This window comes from Phragmites australis, chromosome 6 (assembly GCF_958298935.1).
Source record: "Phragmites australis chromosome 6, lpPhrAust1.1, whole genome shotgun sequence".
NCBI classification, from domain to species: domain Eukaryota; kingdom Viridiplantae; phylum Streptophyta; class Magnoliopsida; order Poales; family Poaceae; genus Phragmites; species Phragmites australis.
Genome location: NC_084926.1, coordinates 35,625,862 through 35,653,619, shown reverse-complemented (window position 1 = coordinate 35,653,619; position 27,758 = coordinate 35,625,862). Strand labels below are relative to the sequence as shown.

General features: G+C 42.7%; 3 protein-coding genes and 1 non-coding gene across 9 annotated transcripts; 2 read left to right on the top strand and 2 right to left on the bottom strand.

Annotated features, from left to right (window-relative positions):
* Positions 1-5,306: 5,306 nt before the first annotated feature.
* Positions 5,307-7,784, bottom strand: LOC133922317 (plastid division protein PDV1-like). Its single transcript, XM_062367601.1, has 2 exons — positions 7,325-7,784; positions 5,307-6,315 (listed from the first exon to the last, which is right to left on the bottom strand). The coding sequence occupies exons 1-2, from the start codon at positions 7,625-7,627 to the stop codon at positions 5,815-5,817; spliced, it is 804 nt and encodes a 267-aa protein (XP_062223585.1). The 5' UTR covers positions 7,628-7,784; the 3' UTR covers positions 5,307-5,814.
* Positions 7,785-15,749: 7,965 nt separating this feature from the next.
* On the top strand, positions 15,750-22,537 carry LOC133922316 (uncharacterized). 6 transcript variants are annotated; one of them, XR_009910448.1, is made up of 14 exons: positions 15,750-15,912; positions 16,010-16,081; positions 16,159-16,224; positions 17,222-17,323; positions 18,065-18,151; positions 18,248-18,814; positions 18,971-19,438; positions 19,968-20,029; positions 20,126-20,216; positions 20,617-20,696; positions 20,799-21,089; positions 21,433-21,486; positions 21,668-21,757; positions 21,855-22,537. XR_009910448.1 is itself a non-coding variant. In XM_062367600.1 (12 exons), exons 1-12 carry the CDS (start codon positions 15,829-15,831, stop codon positions 21,467-21,469), a joined length of 2,007 nt encoding a protein of 668 aa, XP_062223584.1. In that variant the 5' UTR covers positions 15,750-15,828; the 3' UTR covers positions 21,470-21,661. The 6 variants fall into 6 exon arrangements, 1 of the variants encoding a protein (XP_062223584.1); XR_009910449.1 differs by having other exon boundaries at positions 21,888-22,536; XR_009910446.1 differs by having other exon boundaries at positions 21,433-21,587; positions 21,888-22,536.
* A 257-nt stretch (positions 22,538-22,794) lies between these two features.
* Positions 22,795-22,866, top strand: TRNAK-UUU (transfer RNA lysine (anticodon UUU)). Its single transcript has one exon. It is a non-coding gene; the product is annotated as a tRNA-Lys (tRNA).
* A 511-nt stretch (positions 22,867-23,377) lies between these two features.
* On the bottom strand, positions 23,378-25,468 carry LOC133922315 (arabinogalactan protein 41-like). The gene is made up of 2 exons (XM_062367599.1): positions 25,243-25,468; positions 23,378-23,679 (listed from the first exon to the last, which is right to left on the bottom strand). Exons 1-2 carry the CDS (start codon positions 25,355-25,357, stop codon positions 23,573-23,575), a joined length of 222 nt encoding a protein of 73 aa, XP_062223583.1. The 5' UTR covers positions 25,358-25,468; the 3' UTR covers positions 23,378-23,572.
* Positions 25,469-27,758: the final 2,290 nt, after the last annotated feature.

The window sequence follows — 27,758 nt, the reverse complement described above, 5'->3', positions numbered from 1 at the left end:
ATCTTTCGATTTCAATAAATACACATAACAAAATCTAGACGCATCATCAATTAAGGTCATGAAATATCTTTTTTCACCCTTCGTCAACACACTATTTATCTCGCACAGATCTGAATGTTTGAGTTATAATGATGCCAAATTTCTCCCCTCGGCTACCTAGTAAGGCTTACGAGGTTGCTTAGATTGCACACAACTTTGACACTTAGAACCTTTGACAATGAAAAAATTCAGAATTAAATTCAAGCTAGAAAGTCAAGTCATACAACCGAAGTTTATATAACATAACCGTGAGTGCCAAACACTAGCCTCATCTCTATTAATATTGCCACAAATATGATTCACAGATTTATTGCAGAAATCAGAAAGAGAAAAGCAGAATAAGCCTCCTTATTCATAGCCTTTACCAATAAAAAGTCCATGTTTAGACATAACTATTTTATTGGACTCAAGTACCACCTTAAACCCGTCTCTACAGAGAAGGGAACCACTAACTAGATTCTTGTTTATAGAAGGGACATGCTGCATATTCCTCAGTTGCATGATCTTTCCCGAAGTAAACTTCAGATATACCGTGTCAACACCATGAACAGAAGTATGAGATCTATTCTCCATTAAGACGGAAGAATCCCAAGCAACCTGATAAGAAGTGAACATTGAATTGTCAACACACACGTGTACATTAGCCCCAGCACCAACTGTTAGACTGATTCACTGAAAGAACAATAGGTAGATTATCATACCCACTAGTTCCATCTTCAGTGTTACCAATGGTCACGTTGATAGACTTGGTGTTCTTCTCTTGATTAACATTTCCTCTTTTACGGTCTTGGCAATCTTTGGCATAATGGCTAACCTCGCCGCACACGAAGCAAGGTTTATCATCTTTGTTCATCTTCTTCTTCTTGAAGTTGCTGGTTTATTTGGCCTTGTTATTTTTCCCTTTGTACTTGCTGTTAGAGGACTATGGCACCACATTTGTCCTAGAATGTCCATCGCCTCCTTTGTTGTGCACATCCTTAGCTTGAGCTTTCTCCTCAACATAAAGAGACGCGATTAGACTCTCAACAGAAATCTCTTATCTCTTGTGTTTTAGAGCAGTGGCAAAATTCCTTCACGAGGAAGGCAAATAGCAATGATGAATCTAGCCAACGAGTAAGGTACACTTTAGGGCTCGAGTTCTTTTACAATGCATTGAATCTCATGAGCCAACTCGACTACCAATCAATTATCAACCATCTTGCAGTCATAATATTGCTCTATGATATATAGTTCACTGCCTACATCTGAAGCAATAAATTTTGAATTCAGTGTGTCCCACAACTCCTTTGCGTCCTTTGTGTGCATATATACATCACAAAGACGATCGGCAAGAGCGCTAAGAACACATCCTTTAGGCCTGCCAGACGCAACATAATAATAGTTTATAGCTGTAAGACACAGAGTGGCTTTGACCTGCCATCTCTTAAAGTGCACACCGGTAAACTTATACAGCCTCAGTGCATCGGCAAAACCAGTCATCGTTAAATCAAAGTATCTATAATAAGGTTTTTGGATTGTTGGAAATAATAACACTTTCAGATTTAATTTAATTCAATTCCTGATATAACATGAAAATGAAAAGATACGTATAATCAATTATCGACTAGCTTGGATGAGCCCCAATAAGATTCGAGTAGAATCGACTAGAATTCGACCTACCCCAATCAGTCTCGACTAGATACTCGAGAAGGATCTTGACTAACTCACTCGAGAAATGTATCGACTAAAACACTCGAGTAGTATATCGACTAGTTCACTCGATTAAACACTCGAGTAGGATTGCAATGTACATACCCAATGACGGCGTGAGATGCAGAAGCCCTCGTGATGTCGATGCAGTAGGCGATGACGAAAATAAAGTAGTAGAAGTTGATGTCGATATAGTAGACAACGACACTGGTGGCAATGTAAACGAAGTAGCACACAATGATGTAGAGGAAGCGGATCGTGAGCAGTCACGGCGAGTACTTTCCAAAAACCTTATTTGCCCTCTCCCAGTGCAGGATCCTAAGAGCGACTGGTTCCAGAGACCTGCTCTCCCGTTTGCCGGTGCACGCTGGCGCAGCGGGATAGAGTAGTCTACGTGCGATGATGCAGTAGAGAGAAATTGGTAAAACCCTAATTGCGAATATGCAACTCGCGTCTCACCTTTGTGCGGCGGCTGGCAGATATATATAGATGGAGAGTCGCACGGTTGAGACACACCACGATCGGAGTCGGTTACGCCGCCACGATCGAAGTCTTAACTGACACGATTTTTATATATTTATCGTTTGCCCACGTAGTAAAAAGGATTAAAATCACAATAAGAAGTTGGACCTGCACAAGCAACTAGACCTGATTTTGGTGGATTATTCACGCGTTTGTCGTGCGCCCGCGCCCTCCGCCCCGACCACCGCCTAGCCTGACGAGGCAAGCAAGTGCACGTATATGTTCTTGTAGTCCTCTCATTCACACATGCTAAGTGGGTTGAGGAGATAAACTATTTTAAGTTGATCTCCATCTACATCTATTAGCAATGTGGGACTAAAGAAATACACCTCTCTGATATGGATAAACCTTTAAAATTTATTTAAAATTATATAAATATAATGGGCTAAGCCCCTACATTCTAACAATAGATATGATGAGGTTCTCAAAGGAGTGTTTTCGCGTTTAAGTTTCAAATTTGTGCACAGGTACGTCCTACATTATTCGAAATGATGTGATACATTTGAATTTATGCACGACTGAAGAGCATGCCTTGTGATCATTTTTGGAAGGCTCAGCTGTGGCAGAAGATATGATGAAGCTAGCAGCGGACAGTCGCTGTGGACTTCACTTCAGACTACCGGCGGGTGGCGCGGGCTGCAGCTGCTGCACACAGCACACTCGGCGAGGAGGACCGGACGCCGATTCCGACGACGATCCTTGGGCCCTCGTCTGCTCTTCCTGTGTTGGCGCGGTCGAGGCCCTGGCGCTGACCCTCGGGCTACACCTCTCGCTGTACAGCAGCTGCAACCGGCTGCTCCTGGAGGGTGGGGTGAGTATAGGCAGTGGCGCGTCACATGGAGATCTTCAAGCTCCTGGACCGCTTCTTCTATGGCTCCCGCTGTACGATCGCGGCCTTGAGGGACGACGGCTTCGGTTCCTGCCCCAGGCGGTGACGACTCATGGGCTCTTTTGGACCTTGCTAGATTTTTTTTTTTACCGAATTGGACATCTTGAATTCGAGTCAGATTTTGATACTCGTGTCGAATTTTAAATTATATTTTATATCAAATTTTTTATCAAATCGGATGTCTAAATTTAAATCAGATTCTGACACCTATCCATATCAGGTAACAATGCTAAGAACAGGTCGTCCGGCTCGGTCCAAGATCATGTTTCTCACACGAAGGGAAGGCTCCGATCCAAGCTATAAGACCATGCCAAGAAATGGACGCGATGATGACCACCTTCACTTCTTCACAAGACGCACACTTGAGGACGTCTGATCAGGAAGCTAGCTCATGAGCATACCGTGCATGCCTTTTATTTCCTTTTCGAGTCTATTTTTGCCCTAAGCCTGTAATAATGCACTGTTGTGGATGACTTCCTAGAGTTTGTAACTCGTGCGGTGGCCGGCGATTTGGCCGTGCACTCTGGTTAATAGAATGGAGTGTTTCTGTTTAAGCTCATATGGGAAACAAAGACTGTGATGTCCGTATTAGGCCTTAGCTTGTAGTTTCGTTTGGAATTTTCGCATCACTTTTCCACTTGCTTCTGAAAAGAAAAGAGAATCAAGAAATGCGAATGGCAACCCATCGAGGCGACAACATTCATAAAATTCTTTGTGAATGTATCGAACAATATAACTAGATGCGTCTTGGTGAGATTATGTCAGGTGAATTAGTCGCACTCGCATAAAGGATTAGAGGCATTTCTCTTTGCAATTTAATCGTTTTTGTTCATCCACTTCAAGCATGGAAGGATTTGGACGATGGGTTACCTACTTATCTTTTAGTCTTTTTACAGATGATGACTTGCTCTTTTCATATACAGCGGTGTGATAGGACGAATCAAGTGTGCTACAACAACACGTTTAGCTATCACTGGGATGTTTAAACATTTCTTCAAAGTTCCAGGTAGCTCCATAAATCTCTTAATTAGCTTGGTAGGCCTCTAAATTTGCTCTAAATTTTATTAAGAACAAAACGTTTCAATTAACTTGTCAGCGGAAGGATTTAGTTGTAGACAGCAGACAGCAGAAACTCTCTTTTTGTCGAAAAGGTTGTTTCTTTTTAGCTTAATGACTGAGACAAAACCTTTATTCCGTTCTAGGATTTCCTTTCACTCTATTGGTTCAAAATTTCGAGAGAAAGAAACGCTAGTGGAACAACGCATGAAAAATCTCTTTGTTCCGACATGAGGGCAATTTCACGAAAAACTGGGAAATGATTGTGACTATGCTTAGTTTAAAGTGATCAAGGTACAGACAACTCGTTTAGTTTTACGCTTGCGGTATCCACTGATAATTGGGCCCATAAGAGATTATGACCCTACTTGTTTAAGCTTCTGCAAGCTATTGCTTCTTCCAAAATATGCTGTTGGTAGAAACCAGCAAAAGGCTACTTCTGACTTTTGTAGCTTCTACAGTGATAAAAATATTTTTTCTTATCAGAAATCACAGTCAGAAGTCAACAAAAACAGCATGTTTGTTTAAGCTTCTAGCTTCTAAAAACAGAAGTCAACAAAACCCAAACAAACAGAGACATATATGGTAGCATTATTTTTGACTCAAAATATCATGAACTGTTTACCGAACTCACCTAAACAACTTCCATGATGAAGGCATCCCAAAAAAATCCACAGTTTGCCACCTACATTTTTTAAAGTCGAAATCACTTTTGTATTGACAATAGGCATCCAATGAGCATAAAGCCACTGCAAATGGAGTTCACCAGCCCCCTTTCTGAGCCGAAATCATGTAATATGTTTTTAGCACTTTATCATACTCTCAACTCAACACAGACGCATAAGCTGAATTGTAGAGCATCAGGAAGTATTTACTTCAACCCTTTAACATATTACTGTACAAATGAAAAAGAACACGCATCAAATGACGAAATGCACAAGTTCAATCGAACAGTTGGAGAAGCATGGGTGAGTCAGGTACGTAGGACAATGGTCCAAGTAATAAAGCAGGATACAGATACATATGGAAAAGAGAGATGGGCTAACATAACCAAAGAAGCTTTGGCACGAAATGTGACCAAACCAACAAAGCAAAGGAGTGAAACATCATCAAGCACAAGGCAGAAGAAAGCAACCGCCATCTTTACTCCATTAAAGCACAACCACAAGCATCACAAGTATTCATACAGTAGCCATGACAAACCCAAACTTATCGGACAAGAAAAGAACCATGAACACACCTCTCATGGGAACAACAAGCAGCAGCTGCCCTGGTGGAATATGATCAAAACTGGTAACAAAGTGGAGACAGTATGGCGACGAAGACTATCGCCTTCAAAACAGTCATTGAAGTTAGCTTGAACAAGGACACAATTTACAAACAATCTGCCAAACCATCCATCTCAGAGGCCAAATCCATTTACAATTTGGGAGGTACAATACGTGGTATCCTGGAAGGTAGTCCAATATATCCATAAAAACTGGACAGTTAGTGCTCTGGTTGCCTGGAGTATGGTCCAGTCCATCGTAAAGAATGATTAATGCCCTAATAAAACTGACGAAAATTGATATTGGGTCAAAACTTTCTGTACAACCAACAGCAAGCGATTTGATGATCCCTCAGCCTCTGGCTAGGTACACCTCAAGATGCTTTCCTTTGTCATTCTGGTGTGAGCTCCCGGATTGAAAACTGTACTCCATTCGCTTCCTGTATTCTATGGCTGGAGTTTTACTTCCAAATGCAATTTGATGCAGCTGCAAGAAAGCAAGCGTACTTACTGCAAATACTGCGGCATTACCAAGAGCCCCACCAATCTTGTCCAGTCGAAATGAATTCTTGGCTAAAGACAAACTGCAAGATACCACGTTTGCCATGATCCTTGAAACATTACCCCTGTTGTCCTCTGCATCATCCCCTGACTGGCTATGTGTTGCACGAACATCTTCTGGTGAGATAAATCGACTCTTGACACTCACTTCACCCACAAATGCCAAGGCCTCATCAATGACTCTATACTTCTTCCCCTGATGTTCAGCTAACCTCATAGCAAGGACAAGACGGCTCTGCTCCAATCTAGCAATTGCAGCATCCCACTCAGCGCGCTGTTGTGATTGAACAGTCTGTACAGCAACAATAACAGAAGTAAGAAACAGATCTTACGCAATTATTAAGTAGGAGGGAAATAACTGAATTAACTAAAGGCCCTGGATCTCCAAATTGTCGATATGCATGTACATGTTTATTTTCAGCTATCCATAAAAAGGCAGCTTTCTACTCGCAGCAAGAAAAATTATTTGCAGCCATAGATAGCAGGAGGATGCTCAGAACTCATCTAACTGAAACTACTAGTAAAAATTAGAGTTACTTCCATCCTATATCTTGGGATTTAACAGCAAAATTAACTACATCCTCATGCCAGAAGACAAGAAACTGCATCTGTGAGTAGAGTACCATATTAATTGTGTATCTATGCTACCGCCCTTTAAGAGGTGACAAATTATTATAGAATAAGATAATATTAATCACCTAATTGACATTCATAGACAGCAAACAACACAAGAAAGCCATGTGGATTGCCACTCAACCCTTAGCATCCACATGGCTCTCATTCCCATCCTATGTGCGCCTCAATTTGTAAGCGACAGACCACTTTTAAGTCAAAATCACCTGAGCACAAAATAACAAATCGGACAGCCATAGAAAAGCAAAATCTAGCATCCGTCACTTTACATAAACAGCCCTGGTAATAAAGTGCATAACATATTCACATCAAGCAGCATGGCACAGTAAGTATCAAACCAAACTAGTAACAAACACGAGCTCTCCTTTAGGATTATCACATGCGCCAATCAATCTTCTTCGAGAGTGAAGAAACGATTGGACGCGTATCAAATGCGGGCATGGCATTATGGGAAATCAGGGATCGCCAGTTTCTCATGTCTGAGTTGCCCAAACGCAATGAGTTGCAATCACGGGAACAACGCAACTGGAGCTCCCAAAATGGCTCCCCATTCATCACAACAACAGCCCAGACGTGGTCCTGAACAGAAATAACTCACACTACAAATCAACTCAAAACCCTAGACCAGCTGGGAAGCGGTAGTGCGAGAGAGGGGGAGGCAATCTCACGTGCAAGAACTCGAGGTGGTCCTCGAGGTCCTCGAGCGCGGAGCGGATGGCGTGCAGGCTCCTGGCCTCGGCCACCGCCTCCGCGGCGGCCGCCAGCGCCGCGCCCCGCTCCCCGCCGCCCTTGACGAAGACGCACCCGTTCCTTCCGCCGCCGCGGTGGGCCCCGTTGGCGGAGTGCGCGGGCAGGGGTGGGGGCAGGAGGAGGCGTGCGCGGGAGGAGGCGAGGATGGCGTCGCTGAGGCGGTCGTGGAGGCTCCAGATCCGCTCGAGGACCGCCTCCGCCTCCGCCGCGTCCCACCTCATCGCCGCCGGCGCGCGTGGTCCTAGGGTCTCTCTCTGGGCGCGGATTTGATTGGGTGGGGAGGGAGGAGGAGGGAAAGGGAAACGGAGGAAGGGGACTCCGATGTGTTTGTTGGAGAACGGTGGTGCTGAGGAAGCGCCTCTGAAGTGTTTGACGAGTCGTTCGTTGGTTCAACAGGATTTCCAAATTTTAAGGAATTCAAAGTAGATTCTTCGAGTTCCAATCTGATGGGACTGTGTTCAAATCTAAAGATGTTTAAATGAATCGTATTTACTGGGTTCGTCCGAGACACGGCACTGTAAGCACGCTTAGCCACGGCCCGACCCGAACCGAGATAGGCCGGACCGGCACGGCATGAGGCCACGGGTCGTGCCTGGGCCGAGCGTGCGGCATGACGGGTCGGCACGGCACGGCCCGACCGAGTCGGGCCGGCAAGGTACGGCCCGGCTCGGGCACGAGGCGGCTCAGGAGGCACGATCGGCACGGCACGGTCCGGGCATGGACTGCCCAGCACGGCACGGCCCACCGCGCGGGGCACGGCCTGGCCGGCACGGGGGGGCACGACGGGCCGACAGGGCACGCGGGGGCACAACAACGGCCCGTTTAACCTATTAACCCGATATTTTTGAATTTTTATAGCTGTTTTGTGATCGTTTAAGCTCCAAAAAATTGCAAAAAAATTACAAAAATCATCATTTTTCACCTATAAATAGAGGAGCACCCTGCCATTCCATTCCACACCAGCAACACCAGTTTCTCTCTTGTTTCCTCCTCTCATTCTTGTCTCAAAGTTTATGAGAATTAGCGATAATTTGGCAAAATTAGTTTGAATTGTTGCAAAACAATCCGAGCAATTCCAAAACCGTCATCCTGCTGTCTTGAAGTTGAAGAAATCTTGGTGATTTTTTTGCATCGTTGTTGAGTCTTATTTTATTATTAGTTTTATTACTTGATTATTTCTAACTTTGAATATTTGTAATTTTTGTAGTGTCATTCGACATTGATCATGGATGCCGGTGATCATGATACATCTATAGATCATGATTTTTTTTCTCCAAGGACTCACAGGGGACTACGGCCCCTTTGATACCATTGCTGCAGGTGATGATGGACCCGACGGTAAACCTCCGGTGCTGCAGCTTTCTGTAGAGTTCTCGCAATTCTAAGTGATACTCTTGGCCATGATTATTCTAATTATTATACTAATGTTCATTATAAGTTATTCAAAGTTTATAGTAAATATGAAACAAAGTATGGCGGAGTTCGCCTGCAACGACCTCCACTAGCACCCACAACAAGTAAGAAGATGACAACGTGGGGGAAAATATTTGGTGCAGGTTCTTCATCAAAAAGTTCAGACTCTTCATCACGATCGTCTACGAGCACCGGAATTTCAACATCCGGAGGGGAGCTAACTACCTTCATCGACAGTGACGTTATCAGCCATTAACAAAAAAACTTCAACATACTGCAATGGTGGCATGAGCACAAGACGAATTATCCAGTGCTTTCACTGTTAGCGCGAGATTTGTTAACGGTTCATGTATCTACAGTTTCTTCTGAGGCTGCCTTCAGTCTTACTGGAAGGATAATCGAAGAGAGAAGAACTAATTTGTCAAGTGAGATGGTTGAAATACTCACCATAGTAAAAGATTGGAAACAAACTGAAGCACGAATGCAACACACTGTAGAAAACACTGAGCTTGAAGAATCATTCCAAAATTTGTATCTAGATACTGATGAGAACGTGTAATTTCAAATTTTCTGAGCTAGGTTGTACTCTTTTTTCCTTTGCTAGAAAGATTTTTAATGAGGCAACCTATCAATAAAGCTTATTTTTAGAATTAATCATGTGCCCCTATTATTTCTAAGTTTTTTTATTTTATTCATGTTTTTTGTTTATTTTTTTTAAATAACCCCCACGGCCCCACCCCCACCCACCTCTCCTCTCATCTTGGCCTATAAATACCATCTCAAACTCCATGTGATCTCATCGGCCACCCATCTCTCTTTTTCTAGTTGCTAGCTAAGTAGCCAGTAGCCACTTCACATCAAGAAACCAATTCCATATTTTAATTCATGGATCAAGATACCAAGAACTCGCGTGCATGGTCATGAGTGTGGCAACATTTTGAAAATATCTTTAGAGAAATTAACAGGGAATAGGTAAAAATTGCTAAGTGTAATATATGCAGCAAAGAATTAGGTGCCAGATCTCCAAATAGAACGGGACACTTGAGGAAGCATATTAAATATTACAAGCAAAATTCTGGGATTTCTAATGAAATCATGTAATTTTCGGAGCATAATCATAGGTTATACTCTTTTTTCCTTCTAGTAGAAAGGTTTTTAACGAGGCAACCAATCAATAAAACTCTTATGTATTTATTTTCTATATTTTTATTATTTTTTTGGATTTTTTTAGCTATTATTTTTGATTTTTTTTTCCTATTTTCGGAATGCTGACGGGCCGAACGTGCCTCCACCGTGCCCGTCAGGGCCTGTCGTGCCTTCCTGTGCCGACCTGGCCCGTCGTGCCTCCACCGTGCCGACTGGGCCTGTCGTGCCGAACGGGCCCGTCGTGCCGGCCAGGCCCATCGTGTCGACCGTGCCGTGGGCCGGCCCGGCACGGCACGGCCCAGCACCGTGTCGTGGGCCGACGACTTAGCACACGGGCCGGCACGGCACGGCCCATTACAGTAAATGGGCCAATCGGGCCATGCTGAGCTGGACCCGTATCGGGCCGGTCCGATTAGCCCATTTGATCATCTTTATTCAAACCCCACTTTTTTAAAGTTCATCAGGGTTTCGGAGGCTAAAAGTTGAATGCAAATATTTTATTTGACACATTTAAAAGCTATACGTGTATACTTAAGATTTATGACATGTATAACTATTTTTTATAAAAAAAATCTGGACATGTGCATTCTATTTTATTTTTTAATTTTTTTACATCTGAACTTAAAAAAAAATCTAGACATGTGACTAATGTTCGCGTAGATGATCGTCTAGTGTGCCTAGTCTATGAGATAGACGTAACTCTAGACGATTAGACCGTCTAGACAGTCAACTTTGATCAAATACGGTCTAGCTGACAGAGTGAGACTATTCCTGGACGCGACTATTCCGACGTCTTGGCGATGCATACTATTGGCACCTAGCGGGTCCGCGCGAGAAGAATTTTTTTATCGATGCGTTGGCCCCACCAAACTATTCACTGTGCAAAACCTAAACTATACGATCCATTCCATATCTGGCATATGCCGTTTTTGTCTTGTCTCTCCTCTCGTCTATCGCACCGCCGGTTGCACCCCCTCCCCCATAGACGTATTGTCGCCCCTTCGCTTCATAACTCCCATGCTTGCCAGCTTCTTCTCTATAGACAGGTACTTGCTCTTCTCCTCAGATCTATGCTCTACTCCCCTATTATGACCTGTGTGCTTTGCTCTGCTACCTATAATGCTAGTTTGCTACTCCTTATATATGGTTCATGCTCTATTGCATGATACTGCTAGCTTGCTACAAAACACTATCCTACTGCTAGTTTACATTTTTACTGCTATAGTATAAAATCGTCTGGACCGTCTAGTCGCTATTTAGATAGCTTGGGCGTTAGTCACGGGGTAACCACCTGTTACGTGTATCGTCTAGTGAACACTATATATGACACACTTCCATATGTGGCAAATACCAAGAAAACATTTAACAAATAATCTATTTGTTTGTCTAACTTTTAAATTCAGATATATAAGTAACTTTATGAAAAATAGTAAGCAAATTAGAATAGATTCATGAGCAATTTAAAAAATAAATTAAGACAATTGATCGGGTGTTCAACAAATTTTTTGAACAAATTAGAATCATTCAAATGCAATATTAGATATTCAAATTTAGCTTTTTCAATAAAAAATAAGAATAATTAGTGAACAATTTTGCTACAAACATATTGGTTCAAACTCGCAACTAATTTTGTATACTTTTAGAAGCAAAATAAATATACATACCATAAGACTAAAGTATACACATATAATTTTTAGATTTTATCATTTTGTTTAGTACAAAGTTGACAGATTGAAGTTTAATTTTTTTTGCTCTCTGGTTTAAAGGAGTCATATGCTATACAAGTTCATGTTAGGTGCACTCATGCTTAGTCAAACGTTTGAAGTTATAGTTACGTAGTCTAGTGTTTTGAATCTCAATTATTGGTTCTGATTGATATCGGTATTTTTTCCGCTATGATGACTCCACTTATGACGTTTCCAATAGCTCTGATGTCGTATTTGTTTTCGCTATTATCGCTTTTTTTTATTTTGATTTTGATAAAAACAATGAAAATGAAAGTGATCTAGAATGGTTTCGGAACATTTTTCGGCCATATTCACCTCTTATACACACAACCCCATAGGCTGATACTCCCGTATGTTCTGTTTTGCTTCTGCTGAACGATCACGGCCGTAAAAAATGAACTGCTAAGTAGTCTTCAGCCTTTTTCTTAAAGGGTTAATTAGATTCATATTATTATAAATTTATCGGTTTTGAAATATATCACTACAAAAGTCAAAATTAGATCAGGGCCATTATAATTTTTCTCTAATCTAAAACATACCATTAATATACATATGTTGTATGTATTTTACATATATTAGGCATAAATGCTCTTATCTTCAACCTACCATCTCTCCCATCTCCCTTGCTACTCCTCTCCACAAAGCTGGCCGCGCCGGTGGACTCACCGTCACCATCATCCACAACGTGCTCCTCCTCGACCCCTACAACCCGCACCCTAGCGCCAAGATGGCGCTCCTGGCAGCATAGTGGCGACCATGGAGGCGGCACAGTCTGGCCTTGCCGACGGAAAACAGCGCGACAGCACGGATCGGGACAAGTAGCAGGAGCATCATCACACACACGTGAACCCGTTCGAGTCACTCTTTGCCGATGGCGACGATCGAAAGGTGGTTTGCATGGCTTACGGCTACGAGCGGTGGCTCGGTCCAGAATGTCAGTGACGAATGGCGGCTCAATAGGTCGGACCGAGGGGACCTAAAGCATCTACGTGGGCATGCGAACTCAACGGTGTGCCTCTTGGTCGATGGGCCTGGCCGGAAGATAGCCGTCGGTGAGCATAGAGGCGGCGGCAGCGAGTGGTTCATATGGACGGGCGCGTCGACGTCGGGCCTAAGCCAAACCGGCATTGCACAAGAAAGAGAAGGGTGTGGGGAAGCTCATCGTGCACTAGGTTGGCTGGGGAAAGCTTCGCAGCGACGGTTCGTCTATGTGGCCAAACTAAAGCCGCTAGAGTTGGGGAAGAAAGCGGCGGCATGACTGTGCTGCTCTGCTCTACTTTACTCTACTCGGTTGGGAAGGAGAGAGGGCACCACTGTGTTGCACGAGCTCATCCATAATGCCGACGACGCCGACGCCGCTCGCTTCCACCTCTACCTCGATGGCCGGTCATGCCACTCTAATCTAGGCTCAGCTAGTGGCGGGCATGGCGGATGAGGAAGGGATTGATGAAATAGATGGACTGGAGGAGAAGATGAGAGCATTGTGGTCCAAATTTTTACAAAATGTTTTGTTTCAGCTAGATACTGAATAATAATGATATGCTTCTAATTTCGACCTTTACAATGGTATATTTCAAAACCGAAGTAATGGTATAATTTAATTAGGGAAAATTGCCACCATACCATTCTATCTCTCCTATTTTACCAAAATACCACTAAACTGTCTCCATGACATGTGGAACCTGACCCCACATATCATTGAGACATCAGTGGTATTTTGGCAAGATGCAAATCTTTATAATGGTACGAGGGAAATTTCCACATCTAATTAACCCTTTCTTAAAACATTGCTCGCCCTCCCTCTCCATCCAACTGTGGCGACGCCAGCACGCTCCATCTGCTGCCCCAGGTCGCGCTTCGGATGCTGTTGCACTAGCGGGCATCCAACGAGGAGCCCTTTGTCAAGGATTCAAGGTAAGGATCTGCTACAGTGTTGTTTGTTTGATCTCTTCTCATTTGGGGTTGCGAGCTTTCCGTGTCTGTGATTTGTGGTGACGCGAGTAGGTGGTCTTGCTTGAGGGTGCGACCGACGGTGAGCCAGCCAGTGGATGGAAAGGATCTATGGTTCGTGCACAATACCGCTAGGGCTTGCGAGCTTCCGTGATTTGTAGTGTCACGCGCAGGTGGTCGTGAGGGTGCGGCCAACGGTGAGTTGGCCAGTGGATGGCAAGGTTCTGTGGTTCGTGCGTAGGACCGACAGTGCACAATTGCATGCTTGCAGCACCCCATGGAGACAGGGGGAGGTGGGGAGCGTCCTCCCGTCAGAGGAGCTACGACCGAGGGAAACCGCGGGGGGGGGGGGATGCTCCAGCATATCATTGAGCGGCAGAGGCACATGCACAGGACGGATAACAACCACGACTATAGTGGTCATGAAAACAAGTGAAATTCTTATTGTTGCTCATTTGCGCCAGCACACTAAGATTCCCCTACCAATCATAGTGGAGCTTTGTCTGATCCCCCTGGGCACAAAGTTAATTCAATATCATCATCATGTTAGTAGTCTTGTATATCTTACTGCCAGTAGACCGAATATTACTCATGCTATTCATATACTCGGCCAATTTGTCAGTGCTCCTACCTTTGTTCACTATGTATTTATGGGGGACAATATGACGACGATTGTTTTATGCTAAATAAAGTTAACTTTAGCTTCATGCTTACTCTAACTCGACTTGGGTGAGTGATCCTATTGTTCATCGTTTCATCACTGGTTGTTGCATATTTTCTTGGTACTCCTATTGCATGGAAGTCTAAGAAATAGAGTGCAATTTCACGGTATAGTGCTAAAGCTTAACTTAGAGCTCTTGCCACTACAACTGCAAAGATTGTATGGCTTGTTGTTTGTTAGTTGGTTTTGGAGTTTCATGTTATGAACCTCCTCCTCTTTTATATGATAATGTCAGTATCATTCAAATTGCTAATGACCCGGTGAAGCATGAGCTAACTAAATATATTGGTGTCGATGCATTTTTCACAAGGTCTCATTGTTAACAATCAACAATTGATCTTTAATATGTGCCATCTGAACTTCAAGTAGCAGATTTCTTCACCAATGCACAAACAAGAGACCAACATTATTTTCAGTATATACATAGTCTATAGGCCATGTGGGCCCAACAGATCATACACATACACATATATATACTAATACTTAGACCAACTTCTGCAAATCCAGTAATACAGTAATACAGTGATTTTGCAAACTACTGTAGCACCATAAATCTTCTCCAGCAGTTACTCTATCCGGTGCTACAGTACCGTGCAGTAGCACTACAACTTTGCGGAGAGAGAGTATGGGGCTGTAATTTTACCAGGGTACTGTAGCCGTACGCAAACACTGTAGTAATGATGTTCACAGAGGCTAGCATGGGTCCGGAGGGAGGGAACTGTAGCAGTACTGTTAAAAAGGCTGATAGTGGGTCTGAAAGGAGGAAAAGAGTAGTAGAAGGAAGGGAATAGGATAGCTGTTGGAGATGAAAAAAATAAAAAATGCTGTAATAGTAATAGAGGATGCTGTAATAGTATTTTTGAGGATGAAAATTTAAGATAGCTGCTGGAAATAGCTTTAACACCCTCTCAAACTTAAGTGGATTAAAAGATAGTGAGTCTGACACATTGAGTTTGACACATACGCATACATGTAAATTTCACTTAGACCTTGCTTACATGTTTTTGGCTGCTAAACGGCTGAACCGCTGCTGTAATGATGCAGCAATTGCATTGTAGTTCTGTGTCAAGCATCTTTCTTCAGCGTTGATGGCATGCATGTTAACAAGGTTCTGTTTGGTCCATGCTCTAAGATGTAATGTCAAAAAACAATCCAATAAAATTTACTGAAATTTTGTGGCGATTATTTTCTGCAGCATTTTTGCCTGAGTTCTCGCATCACAAACGAGCCTGAGGAGCAACGAAACCTAAAGACACAATCGTACGTTTACTAGATACAGAAACTCATTCACATTGGTACCCGCTTTCGTGCGCTCGCAAAAGTAAATAATAAATCCCGCCTTCTTCCAGCAAAGGCGGTTTTCTTCAAATCGTAATCGTGTTCCTCAAGTGGGGCCCACCCAAATTCCATTTGCTCGGTTCGAAATCTAGAATCCACCGTGAGGTGAAGAGAGAATCTGACGCAAATGGCGCCGCGGCGGCCACCGCCGGAGAAGCAGCAGCTCGCCCGCCTCTGCGACCTCGTCGCCGCAGCTCTGCTACCCCACCTGGTAAGCAAGCAAATAGGCACACCAACGCTGTGCTCCGGTTAACGCCGCGCCGCTCTAAGCCTCTATCTAACCCGACCCGCGTCCCCCCGCACCGCAGGAGGCAGAAACATCGCCGACGCGGCAGCTCACACGGGAGGAAGAGCGGCGCCTCCTTCTCGCGCTCTCCAGGGTAACCCCAATCATTATGCAGTCTAATTGCGTTCCGGGAGGCTGCGGCGTGATGGTTTGTTTTGGGGATGGTTTTAGGTAAACAAGGCGATTCGAGGATGGGAACAGGAGGAGGAGGAGGAGAGAGGGTGTGAATCCGATCAGGTATTGCTTCGAATTCAAGAGATATATTTTCGTTTGATTGTTAATCTGCTGCAGTTCCAGTTGGATTTACACGGCCGATGTAGTTGTATGATTTGTAATTCACATTGGTACATTGCTAAATTGCCTCTGCCCCCTGGTTTTTGGTACTATAACTACAGTCTGTAGTGTAATGTCTTCATGGAACAGCTGGGGACTGACAAAGTGACAATTAACAAGTATGTGACCAACGCTGCAAATTTCACAGTGGTTTGGAATTGTGATAGCAGCACAGGATGGGTTAGGCTTACAAAACGGAAAACAGTTGCACCATTTCTATATGAGATCAATTAGCCCATGGCTGACCTTGGTGTGATGAAATTAGATTTTATTTATTTATTTCATTTGGAGTAAATAATGCGGTCAATCTCCATATTAAATTTTATGTTTGACGCTTTGATAACCTTCCAATCTCAGACCTGCGGAATCGACAGATCCCATTTCTAAAGCAGTAAGATTGAGTGACATCTAATTTGTTGGTACTTGGTAGCTGACCAAAAAAAATAGAAGGAAAAAAAAAGGCTGATTCAACAATATCAATCTACTAGCAAAAAATGTCTGATAACTTGTTGCTCTACTCAAGTGTGACCTTTACGAGCATTGTAATGTTAATGAAATATCTTTATGTTATTTTCTTGGTGGAAGTATCTCTGTTGACTTTTCTTTGTGTAAACCTGTAAAATGCCCAAATGTAAGATAAGCATTAAGGATGGTAAGTAAATTCTGATATCAAGTCTTGTGTTGACTTATTCAACAATTTCGTTCGATATTCTCTATTTGATCACACTTCACGACATTTATGTCTTTATTTTTTTTATGTTTAGCGACATCAGTGAAGTTTCATTGACTTGAAACTTGCTATGAATCTGGTATCCATACTTGTTAGTTTTCACATCCATTGACTCTGTACGACTATCACAGGAGATAATAACACAGATTCATGTTTTCCCCTTTCATTTAGGGAACTGACTCATGTTCCGGAAAGGTTCATAGTTGCCGTTTACCTCCTGAACAGCATCCATATGATGAATTTGGCTGCCTGGCGAATATGGTCTCCATATTGGTAAAAGCATCATATGCTGGTTTCCTTGCTTTATGCATCTTATTTCTACAAAATATCAGTTTGTGGGACCATCATATGGTCCTTCTGCCTTTCATGGTGTTGTACTTATTTAGACATGCAGACATGTTAACCTGTTAGTGAGCAACGGCTGTTTTGACTCTTGACTAAATATATGTACCTTCTTCCTATTGATATATACCAATTAAAGTTATGAGGAAGCAAAGTGACCACCATCCTTGACTAACCTGCTCAGCAATGTGCAGGATTTTGTGTTCTAATACCTTGTTCAGAAGCATTAATGTCTTGTTGTTTTTCAGCATTAGCCTCCACTGCATGTAACCTTTACTTACTTTTACTACTTCAAATCAGATTCAAAACTGAGTCTGTATTGGACTATTTTATTGCATTCCATACCCTTAGGATTATTTTCATCATTTTAATTTGTTCCTTGAAGGAGCAATCCGGTATTAAATGTTGTGTTGTTCCCTTTATACCATATCCATCAATTTTCATGCCACTGCCTGACTAGTTTTTGCGGCATTGTGTTTGCAACTGTCTTGGAGTTACATTTCTATAGTTTGTCCTGGTATAACCTTTTTGTTTGGCAAACTATATCAATCATTCACAATGTCACTATCCACTTCAATTTTAATCATTGACTAGCACTGTCTTTTTTGTGTTGCTTGTCACAAGTATGCCTAATACGTTACTAAAATTTCCATGTTATGCCATCCTTTTCAGGTTGGTTTCCTTGGTTTCTGCAGTGACTATGTCAAACACTCAGCCGGCAATATCTTGGTTTCCATATCTAGTACCCTAATTAAGTTTGTATGCTTCTCATATTTTCTCTTTCCTTCTTTTGGTGATTTCAGTCTCTTTTTGTCAACTTAGCTATTTATTCCATGGCTGTTGCTGTATTCCTAGGAATCTATTTGGGTTCAGTTTATTGAGCTCGTCTGGGTAGCTATACATGCAACATCAAAATGTGTTGCTTTACCTTCTACAACTGACTCCAGAAGTTGTGACACTGTTTCAAATACAAGTATCACAAACTTCATGGAAGTACTTAACCTGTATTGTCCCAGTACCAGTGGGCTAATGATGGCCAGTCTCTTTCGAGTATTACATGCTATCGTAAAGTTCCTCAAAAACACCGACAGTGGATTGAAAGATGATTTCATTTGTCTATCCATTCATCATATTCAGAAGATGCCTTGGGACTCTTTTCATCAATTAGATGCTGGAGAACTTGTCAGCCGTGCCAAGGATAGCAGATTTAGCTTCTGTAATGATTTGGTACAGTCCGGAGTTCTGACAGGCAGTCTTCTCCAGCTACTGTGCTCTTTACTTGAGCAAAGTTGCCTGGAAGGTACAGATGGACAAGATATGTATGTGAAACTCGTGGATATAGTTCCCAAGATCGCAGCTTTCTTACAAGAGCAACATGATGGCCCCAAAAGCCTTTGTCAATACTCAAAGCACAAAATTCTGGTAAGTTCAGACATTCAGAGCTCTTCTGCGTCACTTGTATTAGTTATGGTGGCATTATGGACATTATTTACCAGTAAACATTTAATCTTTTGTTTAAAAAGAAGTAGCAGCCAAACACTTGTCAGGACTCAGGATATCTTTCATCTTTTAATGCAGATGGTAATGATGCGGCTTAAGCCTTACATGCAGCAAGATTGCTCATATATTGTCTGTTGGCTGAAATTACTTCGACAATACTTTCAAGACCTTCTTCATGAACCTATCTCGCAACATATTGCTAAACCAGATAATTGTTTAGAAGGATCTCCATTCTTGTTGAACATGGTAGGTTTAGTTGAGAGTCAGGATAAATCGACTCGTCACTTGCAAAGGCAAGCTGTCTATTTGTTCCTTAGTTCTTGCATATGTTTGTCTTGCAACAGAAACAATGGTAGACTTCAATGTTCATGCAAGAGGGATGATTGTTTGTTGGGTCACAAAGTGCAAGGCTGCAATGATCACTGCAAGTGTTTTGGTTTATCAGAAATCTCAGACTGGTTTCAGAGATGTTACTTAGACACGAGTTTTGACTCAAAATCGTCAACAGATTTCGCCTTATCCTTTCTGCGATTGTATATGGAGGAGGTATGCATTATATCCAAATGATGGATAGCTAAATAAACTTGTTCATTGTTCTAGGGCAACACAATTTTCCTTTTAAGTTGGTTGATTTTATTTACATTTATTAGATAATGTAGTATACATCAGTTAAACATTTCCACCTCTTTTTGTCTTCACAAGTGGTTTGTTGTTAGTTGTGACCTGTCTATGGGTAGTTTCTTTCTTTAAGGTTGGACATTTGGATCACATTATTGCACATTGCTAGTGAGTTCCTTTATATGTTGGGCATCTCAGTGAAACGTCATGCCCAATTTCCCTTAATGCTAGCTGCTAACTAAGAATCTAATCAATCTATGTACTATATACTCCCACTCTCTATCTGTCCAGACTAAGTTTGAATAAATGCTGATGGTAATTATCTGCTAATTGTTACTCATTTACTTAATATTAAAAAGTTCATACTTCGTTCCTAATCTAATGAAAAAGGCTGGCCATTGGCTTTATGAATTCTAAAAAGACTTAATAATATGTTCAACACTCATTCATATTTCAGGATGACATGCTCTTCAGCATTCTCTTGCAGCTTTTAGATGCTCCACTTATTGTCCTGGAAATGTAAGTAGAAAGATATAATTCATTACTGAAGCAACGAAAAAGTTATCCAGGCAATAGGTTTTTCTTTAAGCTATGACCTTTTGTCCAAACTTGCAGAGATAACATGGAAATTACCGAACTGATTGGTGCAGAACTGTTCTCAAGCATTTTTGACCCAGTTCACCTTTTCCATCTGTTGCTGTTGCTGGTGAGTCAATCAACATGTTTTTCCCTTTTGTTCTACTAGGTCTGCTAGAGGCACAATGATTTCTGTAAGATAGAAATTATATACCCAGTTCTTGTTCATTTCTTGGTGCAAGTGAGTGACTTCATAGTATGGGCCATTGGTCTTGTACCATAGCCCACAGAATAAGTAGGAAGTTAATTAGTTAGCACCGTAATCATGATCGAGAAGACCTGACAACATTCGCACGTACAACATTTGTAATAGGATATACTAAACAAAATCCAGTACTTCAGGACTCATTCATTTGCTGACCCATAGCCTCTTCTTTTATTTAATCTTTCAAATTTGTTCTTCTGTTTCACTTCATAATACCTATTTTAAGCATAATATTAATTCTTCATTTGTTAAAACTATTCTGCAGCTGCACTATGATCACTTGGTACTTGTTGATTATCTCATATCTAAAGATGTTGGTGTGCATTGTGCTCAGTACCTGTTAAGGTAAGTAGCTTGCTTCCATTTTCTTACTGATGTCTTCAGATGGAACATAGTATCTTCCACAATGTAACCACCGACCTCTCTCACACACACCCATGCACACAGGTGCTTACGCCTAGTTTCGCAGTCTTGGCATGCTTTTGTTGATGATTCAGTTTACGAGATAAAAATAGAAAGGCTCAACTGTAAAAGGCAGAGGACCTCTAGGGATATAGATATTGCCAGAGGCAGCTCAAGTAAAGAGTATAAGATTGGTTCCGGTTGTGATAAAGAAGGCAAGAATTCACAGAAACTTTTCCTCAATGCTAAAGTATGTCTTTTTTCACTAAAGAGAACAGTGGAAGATCTGCAAAAGAAGGGTTTGTTCCCTTACAATCCAAAGCCTCTCCTTAGAAGGTCTGTTATATGATCATGGCATTGTTTTTTTGTTTGTGCTGTTTGGTACTTCAGTGAAATCTTTTTCTGCTCCTGCTTTTGCCTCTTCAATTCCTTTTGGCATATCAACTCAATGGCATTTGTTAACCTAATAATTGAATTGGAATTTTTAGCCTTCCATTCCACATTAGGAGTCTAGTTTAGAATATTCTATGCCTGCGAGACATGTTACTGCATCATCTAACAAAATTGTGGTAGATGATAAGCCTTATTTGCTCGAACTACATTATAATTAGTTGCTTAGGATCAAAGAGTAATCTGTTCGTATGAATGATATATAAATAGTTTTTATTTTTATTTGCAGCTTGGCCAGGTTTGAGGAGCTGTGCGAGCAGGGGTGAGATTTGAGTTACATCTGGTGAGAAGCTACTATTTGTAAGGTCGAAGAATGGCTTTTTGGTGATCAGATAGTTGTATTTTCTTCACTCATGACTTGGTTTGGTTCAATTGATATATTTGGTAAAAGGGAACTGTAAATATATCTTCCAATTCATGATCTGATCTAGCACTTGAACTGACTACACGTCTACACCTTACAGAGGAAACTTCAGATGCTGCTAATTTCGTGTAAGTTGCCTGCGACCATGATGTTGGTCCTTGCGATGCACCGAACAGAGTTTCAGAAATAGGTACAATTGTTCACCATACATTATGTGGCATCATATACGGTGGCACCTTGCCTTCTTCCATTATACATTGGTTCTTTTGCCCTGTGTCCTTACTCAGGTCTATGTGTGTGGACATCTTTTTGGTCCTCAGTCTCTGGAGTCGCAGAATGATGAAGTCCTTTAAAACAGGCGAGGAACATGTTTTAGATCTACATGATGTCTGCGTCCTTGGTTTGCATAACGAGCTAATGTTGATTATGATAAACTGAAGGGAAATGTTCAGCTGAGCAGATACTTCAGCGTTAGATTTGTATATCTGAATAAATCAGACGATTATTGAAAACCAGAGGACAGCTGGATATAGCTGAGAGCATGAACACGGTTCATCAAAGGGAAGTTGACAGTGTATCCTCTGTGGAAGCATGCGATGTCGTTAGGGATTGGCTGAGCAATCGCAGACCATGAAATAGATCATTGGTCGGCTGTCGGTATAGTAGTCAAATCAGCACTTTGCCCTGCCTGTCTTTGTCCATTCCTTTAAAATTGATGGACTCAGGAGTGGCTTAACCCCTTTTAAGAAGCAGCATAAGACCTAAAGCGAGGATATAGAATAGAAAGAATGGTAGCCAGTTCTTTGAAAGTAGGAAGGAAGCCAAGGTTATTATGGTGTGTAGGGTCTTTCTCAATCAGGAAAGTGTGAACTAAGAAGGAACTCGGCTTTCAGTGTCTTGATAAATGATAAGTGGATTTACAAAGAATTGTTTTCCAGGCGTTACTTATTATATAATAACTCATATAAGTATGTGCTATGAAACCAATGATGAGGTGTCCTACAGTTGGGTATGTACACAAACAACCCAAAAACGAGAGGAAAGACTTCATGAATTGTATGGACTTCATGAAGCCCAAAGACACAGGAATGAGCGCTCCATACAATTCATTGGGCGCTCTTTGGACACTTCATGAATTGGTTACATTGGTTCTCATTGTAATTTGGGCCCTCTTTTGCAAAAAACATTATAATTATCAAGTGGTATATAAAATGTTTCCAAAGCAGAGCCGTCCTAGCTCAGTGGTAGAGCGCGTGGCTTTTAACCACGTGGTCGTGGGTTCGATCCCCACGGACGGCGTTTCCAGCCTCTTTTTTGTTTGTTGTTCGGTCATCATTGATAATCATTTTTATTAGGGATCTGATGCTGCTGTATTAAGAATTGGGCATCTCTATCGTGGAATAGGTTAAGATGTTGCCTCTGAGACTATCACCCCTCTAAATTTGAACTTAGAACGTGGAAATTAAACGATTAGGTCAGTAAAATGGACTTCTTACAAAGAAAAATGGCATCTATTCACAACCCTCCACCATCAGAAATCAATGGAGTGTACACTAACATACTGTCTTGCAACAACACTACCGTGAACCGCAGTAACCTAGTACTCAGTAACTTCCCATGTGACATAAGCCTATTTATTATATTTAAGAGTTTGCCTGCACGCATTTTTTGGAAAAAAATGAACAGATGTATAGGCCCACAACGAAACCAGACCATCATCGTGTCAGTTGTGCCAGTCGTTCACATGTTTGGTGTTGCAACTTGCAAGGACACCACAGCAGAGCACATGTCTATGAGCACGGGGCCAGCGGAAACAGAATCCAGCAACAGCAAGCACAACCAGGCACGAAATCATGGAATCCGATACAGGTATCCAACCAACCAGACCATCAAAAACTAATTAAGATCAGATAATCGTTCCAAACCTCCCGTACTCGATTAAAGGTTAATCTCCCTTGCACGGCTAACATCCGATCAGACTCATAACATCATGGAGAAAGGAGGACTAGAAGAGCTTGTAGGGAGAGGACGCATCCAACGGGTGGATCAGGTAGGTGAGCACAAGGGCCACCAGCATCAAGATGTAAGCGATGCCCAGGTCAATAGATGTGCCTGTGTGAATCAATCACGAAAAAAATTGCACATATTAGTCCTGCAAATCAGATGAGAACACGAAGAATATCCTGCACGTGAGGAAAATCACTGCATGCATTGCTCACTGTGATCTGTGGTAATTCAATAGTAGCAGCAAACAAAATGGCATAATGCATTTACTCCATTGCTGGATCTTGAAACTGGCTAGTATTAGTAGATCCAGTACAGTATGATAGATATAAATATATAATGTCAGAGAACTGAGAGGAATTCATAGTGTTCGGAACTGGCAATGAGAATTTCATACGCATCCTACCTTTTCTTTTTAAGGTTTGTGTGTCCTAACTCCTACGTACATGTTTGTAGCATGTCTGGTGCCTAGCACAGTACTCCCTATTTCTAATTAGGTTATGACGACCAATAGTACATACGATTAAACCAATTTGTCCATACAAATGGCACGTTCTTCTAATCATTCGTATGCAAATTCTTCAAAAATTTGCAGTCATTTTCACACAGAAAAAAGCCCCGTCGTACTAAAGACATTTTTGTACAAGGAAGGTGACAAGTATCGACTGAAAACTACACCAGCAACCACTAACAATAAAACGGTGATAGGGAAATGAATGTTGGCTCAACTTGCACAAGAAAAGGACCATCTATGGATCTATCTAAAAGTACCAACAGATTCACAAAGGACCATCACTAGATCTATCTAGGACCACCAACAGATTTGCAACAGTCTATTGATATAATAGGAAACAATTTTCGTCTCACATCAGATATTCATACTTTTCTTTGGGCAATATAGCATTTAATTTAAATTGAGTAACAAACACAAGACAAAAGTGGCATTCCATGAAAAAGGAAAAGAATGCTGACTCCTATGGGACAGCTAATGCAAGGAGATTGCCATAGCCACAGTCAACATTTCTACAAGCTACAAATCCATTTGTGAACCAAAGACAATCTGGCACCAGTTGGTAAAGATGTGAACATCTCTGAAATCTGAAGACCAGGATTGCTCTCATAAATATGCAGAGACACTTTCATACAATAATATGCAGAAAAGCCACTACAACGAATTGCCTAGAAATTGAAATTCAAAGGAAACTGCCTTAGAGAATTGGGATTGAAAGAGGGCATGAGGGAGATTTCCAATCTCTGCATGGCATTTAGGTAGGTGGTAGCGTTCTCCAGGGCCTAACGTTTTCTGTTAATTCTACTTTTCCACATAAACGCGTCCTGACCACTACAGGCGCAGAACAAAGCACATTCAGGAGATTCGCGTCATAGCAACTGAAATTAACGTCAAAACATGAGGATCTAACGCAATGGAGATGGTATTGGGGACAAAATTCTGTTCGTTCTTCCTCTTCCCTCCCAGTAGCAACCAGATCGACGGATACCGGAGATTTTGGTACAATGGGGGAATGAACAGAGGATGCGACCGACATGCAGGGCCCACGATCCAGCCGCGCGGATCGAGAGAACCAACGGAGCACAGATATGCGGCATGCGGGTTGCAATGCGATGGCTGGGGAAGCATCCGTAGACGGGGAGGGAGGCGGCGCCTCTTACCGTCGCTGGTGGGCGCGGGCGCCGGGGCCTGCGCCGCAGCCGCGGCCGGCATGAAGATGGCGACGACGAGCGCGGCCACCGCCACTACACCAAGGGGAGCCCTCACCGCCGCCATTCCTCTCCGAGACTCTCTCGCTCGCTCTCACCGGCGACGGAAGGGAAGGGACGGCAGGCCACCAGCCAGCGCAGCGAGGCGACCTCTCTCTGCGGCCCTCCCTCTCAAAAGCCTAGGGGCTCCGCGACGTGGCTGCGCCCTCTATAATTAAGAGACAGCCGGTACAGATTCTTACTGAATGACCCGCGGGTCCCAGTCGACCGTCTCACTTACGGGCCCACCGGCAGCGTCTCGTGCAGGGGCGCGGGAGATCCTATGTGTTTTACGCGGGGCGAGCGGGCGGCGGAGGGCCAGCCCGTCACACTGCCGTGCGGGCCCGGGACTCATCGGGCCCACTGGCATTGGGAGGGCGGCAATGCGCGTGGCGATCACGTGGTGCGCTAGGGTAGTGCGAGGCATGTGCAGGGATCGACTTCGTTGTTATCGCTGTGAGTTCGATCTCACGAGTCAGTGATAACACGTGATATTTGGAGATCTTCGTCCGTGCTGGGGAGGGGAGCAGGGTTCACGTTATCGACCGGAGGTCGGTTAATCGAAAAATCACGATAACTGCGGTTATCGGTCAAAAATTCAAAAAAAATCGGAGAAAATTCATTCGACAAATTTTGAATTTTTGCGAAAAAATCGTGATTTTTCCCTCTCGGACCGGTTTGGACCGGTTACCGAGCGGTTTGCTCAATAAATCGAGCGGTTTGGGCGGTTACCGAGAGATCGAAAACCGACTTGTTGAAACTGTCGGTTACCGAATTAATTCGGTCGGTAACCGAGTTCAAACCGTCGGTTACCGAAGCTCGACCACCGGAATCGTGCCGTCCTTCCACAGATTTGGTCGGGATGTCGCCGGCGCCACTCTAGGAGCTCCTGCATTCGCGGTGGGGAAAGTGAAATGCTGCCAGGACGCTCCAATCCGACGCCAGCTTATCCCTTCGCCGTGGGCTGCAAATGGGCCAAAGTCCACTGTTTATCGGCCCAGAACAGAAACGAGCCCATTACAAATATATCCAAAGTTTGCCCATCAATTTGGATATCCAAACGATATTTGTTTCAAGTTTCGTTTTCACAGATACTCTTGAAATTACCTCTAGTTTTTTATCAGATTTGTTTTGGATTTTTTTTATTTTTTTCAAATTCGGTTTGAATTTTTTGAATTCAAATTCGGTAACCGAACAATTTTTGAAACCGAGCCGCAGTGGGAAGGTCGGTAACCGCGATTTTTGGACGGTTACCGTCGCATTTTTGAACCCCCTCGGGCGCGCCAGCGTGCGCCGTGGGACAAGTCGTCTGACTTCGAACATCCAACGCAATTATCCGGACTAATCATGCCGTCAACTCGTTATTAGCCACTGTTGCTCACTTAGGAAGAACAAGAAGTCAAGAATTGGAAGAAGACTAGACGCTGCTGCTCCATCTGGATCCCAAAAGGCCATGATTTCTCCCAAACACAAATCATCCCAATCCAAACGGAAATGCATCAGGATCACTTAATCAACGATCCACCCAAAAGAATGCACAGACGAGCAGAACGGAACTTTTTTCTTTTTTCTTTTCCTGACCTCGACCGTGAGCATGCGGAGGAGCGGGTCTTGTCGGCGTTGTCGAGGCTGAAGAGGATTTTTGGCATCCTTGTGCCACAGCCCGTACGAGAAGAGCTCGCCGTTTATCCGTGTCGTTCGTCCTCGGTGTGCAGGGGCAGCGAGCTCACTTGCTCGCCACTCGCCGCTCTGCGGCCCCAGCGAGAAGAACTCGACGTGCCGCATCATCTTGGTGGGCCGAACTAGGCTGCTTGAAAGGCTAGCAAATAAGGCAGGATTGGATATAGCGAATGATGGATCACATCATGATAATGTCAGTCCGTGGGACGGATGGAACACAGGGGATCTATTATGTTTTCCCTCCTTTGGAAGGAGAGAAGTGAGATAGAATAGTTCGGAATTATATAATATTTTTAAAAAATTTGGACAAAGATGTTCTTAAAAAATGGTGAAACACAGTCGTTCTACTTCGAACGTGACACTAACAATGAACCTGAGATACTAAAATAAACTCGTTCTATGTTATACACCAAATAAATATTTATATAGGAATAAAAACATCACATCCTCAAATATACTAATGGAATCATCATATTTCACCTTGCTCTCTAACTAAATACTATCTTATTTGCTATTGTAAACAAATCTAGCACTAATTGACGGTGACAAGAATAGTTGCGATAGTAGTATACCGCTGTCGATCCTCCATTTTCGTAAGGATACAAGTGGGTATCTAGTTCTGGGTTAGCATTTAGTTTGTTTTTTTAGTTTTAGATCAACCCAATGACTCAAAAAATACAAAACTTGCATCTCTAATCTTCGGCTAGATTACATAAACTTGAGCATATTGCATCCAGCCATCTAATCAA

Excerpts from the sequence above, each read along its gene's own strand:
- LOC133922316 (XM_062367600.1), top strand. The coding sequence starts at position 15,829 with ATGGCGCCGCGGCGGCCACCGCCGGAGAAGCAGCAGCTCGCCCGCCTC. Across the intron at positions 18,815-18,970 it reads ACTCAAAGCACAAAATTCTG|ATGGTAATGATGCGGCTTAA; the intron begins GTAAGTTCAGAC and ends CTTTTAATGCAG. Across the intron at positions 19,439-19,967 it reads TGCGATTGTATATGGAGGAG|GATGACATGCTCTTCAGCAT; the intron begins GTATGCATTATA and ends TTCATATTTCAG.
- LOC133922315 (XM_062367599.1), bottom strand. The coding sequence starts at position 25,357 with ATGGCGGCGGTGAGGGCTCCCCTTGGTGTAGTGGCGGTGGCCGCGCTC. Across the intron at positions 23,680-25,242 it reads GCCCGCGCCCACCAGCGACG|GCACATCTATTGACCTGGGC; the intron begins GTAAGAGGCGCC and ends TGATTCACACAG.
- LOC133922317 (XM_062367601.1), bottom strand. The coding sequence starts at position 7,627 with ATGAGGTGGGACGCGGCGGAGGCGGAGGCGGTCCTCGAGCGGATCTGG. Across the intron at positions 6,316-7,324 it reads ACCACCTCGAGTTCTTGCAC|ACTGTTCAATCACAACAGCG; the intron begins GTGAGATTGCCT and ends GTTGCTGTACAG.